The sequence below is a fragment of the Pistacia vera genome, unplaced genomic scaffold (genome assembly GCF_008641045.1).
Source record: "Pistacia vera cultivar Batoury unplaced genomic scaffold, PisVer_v2 Contig1388, whole genome shotgun sequence".
NCBI lineage: Eukaryota > Viridiplantae > Streptophyta > Magnoliopsida > Sapindales > Anacardiaceae > Pistacia > Pistacia vera.
Genome location: NW_022195453.1, coordinates 18,706 through 23,457, shown reverse-complemented (window position 1 = coordinate 23,457; position 4,752 = coordinate 18,706). Strand labels below are relative to the sequence as shown.

The 4,752-nt window shown below is 35.4% G+C and overlaps 1 protein-coding gene across 1 annotated transcript; it reads right to left on the bottom strand.

Annotated features, from left to right (window-relative positions):
- Positions 1 to 1,695: 1,695 nt before the first annotated feature.
- Positions 1,696 to 4,200, bottom strand: LOC116122898 (protein TIFY 6B-like). The gene is made up of 7 exons (XM_031408701.1): positions 4,113 to 4,200; positions 3,504 to 3,703; positions 2,925 to 3,214; positions 2,736 to 2,826; positions 2,306 to 2,642; positions 1,947 to 2,025; positions 1,696 to 1,834 (listed from the first exon to the last, which is right to left on the bottom strand). The coding sequence occupies exons 1-7, from the start codon at positions 4,198 to 4,200 to the stop codon at positions 1,696 to 1,698; spliced, it is 1,224 nt and encodes a 407-aa protein (XP_031264561.1).
- Positions 4,201 to 4,752: the final 552 nt, after the last annotated feature.

The window sequence follows — 4,752 nt, the reverse complement described above, 5'->3', positions numbered from 1 at the left end:
ATTTGTGGTTCTGAAGACCCCTCTCCATCTCCAAGTTGGATAGATATCAACTTAGGATACGCAAATTCTTTTGACTTTTAGGTGACACCATCAACATTATAAATGTTTTCTCATTTATTTAACTTTTTCAAATATAAATTCACAGTGTAAACCTTACATTTGAACCATTGTTTTAAAAATCGGACTGCTCGTTAACTTGGTTAAGGGGTTGATTCGCGGGTTGATCGGTCAAACCGATTTGACCGATCGGTCTAACCGGTATATAGCAGTCACAACTTTAAACAATTCCATTAATTATTATAAGTTTAAAAACTAACAAATGTACCTTGCAGATTTTATTATTAATTATTTTTTTATATCTCTCCTTCACTTCCATCTTTCTCCTTTTTTATCTTTCTCCCCATTAGGCCATCACTCCCCATCACTTTCTTCTTTCTCCTTTTTTCTCTCTCTCGCCCTGTCACTCCCCGTCACTTTCTTAATTCTTCTCCTCCTCTTTTTTCTTCCTGCTCTTTCTCTTCATCTCCTCTTTTCTTTCTTCTAATCTTCTTCCTTACTCTTCCTTCTTCCTTCCTCTCCTCTTCCTTCTTCCTTCCCCTCCCCTTACTTCTTCTTCTTTACACTGTAGATTTTAGAGTAAATGAAGAAGAATAGAAGATGAAAATGGAAGATGCAATTTGGTTTTTTTATTCAAATGAAATGGAGAATGAAACTGTGCTGCAAATTGGTTTAAGAATTAGGAATATGAATTTTTTAGGATCAGATACCCAAAAATAGAGAACCGTTTTAAGCCTAGACCGGTCGGACCAATGGTTTTATACTGTTCTGCCGATCCATTGTCGATCCAAAACAGGTTTAATAACATTCTCAGTTTTTATGTTAACCCGGACCAGAGTAAAGGCCCGCTTCCGATAGACCCAGTCCGGGTTTTAAAACAGAGCTTTGAACCCTTTGCCGTTTCCATTAATGTGTCTAATCTCTTTAAAGATAGAGGTAAATTCTGTTTTAAGTTTTACTAACATTAAGGGTTTAAGGACTTATTATTTATATTTAAGAGGTTTGTTGTATATTAAAGATTGCTCATGGGGTTTAAACAATTACCCCTTCAAAAATAAATAAATAAATAAAATTTATTAATTTTTGTCTATCTTCTCTTTCATCTCTGTCCATGTAGAGCATATCATTGCTTGATTATTTATATTGAATCTATTTTGTCTTTGTTACAACCCCCATCAGTAATCTAAGAAGTTGTAAAAATCATGTTTCTCTTTATATTCTTCAACTCCAAATTGGGTATAAGTTAAAACTATAATCGTCAGAAGAAACTGAAATTCAAATCAAACTAGGCTGTTTCAAGTGAAACTTACATAGAGATGGCAAGGATTAACAAAACCAGATGGACAAACAAGAACATGAACTAAAAGTTGATCAGAGATACATACAAATATATTTTAACTATATATAATTTCCACAATGTAACAATGATTAAATGGTTACAAAGTGTACTCAAAAGTCATAATGTGGAAGCAAAAGTTTATCCACATCAAAAGAAAAATGACAATAGGGGAAAACCCCATACTAGAAACTTACTTAAGACTAAAATAATACCAAGTCAGCATTACACTTTTCTTTTAAGGAAAACAAAAGTCGCTTAATCATATTTTAACATACTACATAAACTTGCAAATTACCCTTCTAAATTGGTGCCATTACATCACAGTTAGCTTCCTTGCTTATTGAGAGAGAAGCTATTGAGAAGTTAATGCCTCTACTCTCTGGGGTGGAGCCCTCTGGGAATTTTTTATGGGTGGTGTATGGTGCCACATTCATTGACCTGCATGCGAATAAATCTCGATTGTAAGTAGCAGATTTCCAGGACTATATAAGTTTTATCAGCAAAGTTGCTTAAGATCAGTCTGTGAAAATTTTATGATACAAAAACTGACCTTTGCTTGCGCTTCTCCAAGAATAGAGCCAAGGATGCTTTCCGAGCCTGTGGAATGGCAGCATAAAAGTTTGAATGTCCTTCATACATCAAACACAGCAACCATAAATCAAATTAGTAAAATATCCAAGAAGGTCAGCAATAAACACAGTGACAAAGTGATTACTTGGCTGGCAAAAGGTAGTTTAATTTCTTAAAAAGATTATAGAATAACTCAAAAGTTCAATAACTATAGTTTTCGTGACTTCAATTAACAGACCAGTGTTTACATCAGTAACTCAAAAGTTCAATATTCAAAATCACAAAGGTTCTTCTAAAGACTACGTATTAGAACAACTCTTCAATAAAACAAGGCCATACCAGAAGGTATCACACTTGTTGAAGCAACAGATCCCATCGCATTCACCCCATTTGAGAGCTCCAATTTGCAAATAGGAGTGGTTGCAACCCCTGTAGTTTTAGTAGCCATCGGCTCTTCTGTATTGTTAGACCCACTTCCCGACTGAGCACCAGTATGTGAAGAAACAGATAGAGGACTCGAGAGACCAGATCCTGGTGGTGTGTTTATGGTATGGTTCACAATAACAGCATCAACTGCTGCTGGTTTTGAGCTGGGTGCCTGAGATTGAACTTTTGGCTGTGTTACAGTTGGAGCCACGGAAGTTCCATTACCGGCCAATAACATAATAGCCTGAGCCTGAAAAAGATGCCAAAATTAACTTATGCTCACAATTGATGCGATACAATTAACAGGACCCTGAACTTTTCACGAGAGTGAATGAAAGAAAACCTTATCAGGGGTGATATCATCATAGACACACACTGAACCGGCATAAAAGATTGTCATTTGAGCAGGAGCCCCATCGGTTTTAACACCATTCCTAGTAAACACATATTTTAGTCAGGTTTCAAACCTTCAGTTTCTTTCTTGTCAGAATGTTAATTAAAGTAAACGAATTAAGGCACTTGTAAGAATTACCATGGCTCAGTGAACCCAACAGAGCCGATGGTGGGAAGAATTGAATGTGAGGTTGCAATAGGAATCCCTCCAAGTACTTGTGGCTTTGTGTTAGCACCAACCAAACTCAGACCATTGGTACCGAAATGATTCTTGAGGAAAGGATTGTTCACAGAAACTGAAATTCCCTGGTTTGAGACTGGAAAAGTCTTCACATCGTGAGGACGATGCAGAGAAGGCACATCATTTTGCACAGAATAAGATGACAGGGAAATATGAGTCGCACCTTGCCTATCGTGATTGAACGATTTCTATATAATAAAAAACAATGAAGGAAATACAATGCCAGTATCAGTTTTTGCCAACAAAACCCAGGACTTCGCTTTTAAACCACTCAATTTAGATATATTTTCAAACAATCACGGAAATAATCATCCACCTTTTTTGTTAAGGAAAAAGAACCCCTTTATTGTCAATGTTCAAATCACATTGGACTCATTTGGAATGTTTCTCATGCAGAACAAACTAAAGTAATCGATTATAATTGAATCAAATAACACATTTATTTTCACATAACCATTAAATGAAAGAAAAACAAACCTGAATTTCAGCTGTTGAACGGTTTTGACTTGGATCATATGCATCTGCAGCTGAGATAGGCATGAAACCAGTTGGCATCAAAGGATCAGAAACAACCTTTTTAGCCTTATCATCTTGAACAACCTTAAAAGACATGAAGTGGGGAAGTGCAGAGGCCTTGTTAGAGAAGGACCACTGTATACCTGAACCTTTAGCAAATCCTACAAATCCCAAAAAGATTCACCAAAAAAAGTTTTCAGCAACATACACAGAAAGCTTTTAGCTTAAACAAATCAAAGCAGCCAAAAAAAATTGTAATCCTAACATGAAAGTTAGGAAAATTTCAACTACATAGTATAAATTAAAATAAGTTTCACTCAACTTATACAGAGAAAACACTATTCAAATTAAACTAGCACTTCTTATAATGAAAATTACTACTTCATATCTTAATGTAACAAGCCATGCAAGCAATTCAAAGTTACAAAACAAAATAACAAAAAATAAAAATTTACAAAGTAACCCATGTTTTCTTAACCAAAAAGTAACACAAACTGAAATTGCAAAAAGGAAAGATTCTATAAACAAATAAACAGGTGAAAAAGGCCAATGAGAAGAACATGCACACACCTATTTCTCTTAACCCATCATTGTTAATCTCTTCCTTCACCATAGCTAATGGTTCTTTTGAGTTCAAACCCATGAAATCTCTCTCCATTTTCACTCTCAAAAGCTTCAACTTTCAAACTAAAAGCATAAAACTTCCTTCCAAGATCAATACCAAACTAAAAAATAAAACAAACCCACTTCTTCACATAAGGAAACAAACAACAACAACAACAAGAAAAGCTTTGAACTTCAGCAAAAGCCACAGAGAGAGAGAGAGAAGTGGTTTTTCAGTTTTATTAAAGCGTGGTTTATTTATAAGATCTTGACCGCTAATTTTTTAAATTAAAAATCACGAAAAATAAAATTAATTTATTATTGCATTCTTATTAACCGGTTTTTCGGTTACCGGTTCATCCGGTCAGGTTACCGGTTGGTCCGGTCTCGTAACATGTGCTTCAGTCTTAAATTCACTCATTATCAAATTGGTGCCCACCTGTCGGTGGTACCGCACATGTAATGAGTGATGACCAATCAGATTTTGAAACGCATATCTGACACGTGACTAGTTCTACCTGTGGCTTTAATACCGAGCAAATCGTTATACAAATTGGTCGCCGATTAATCGGGGATATTTCTAGTAGACTAGAAGTCGTACTCACAG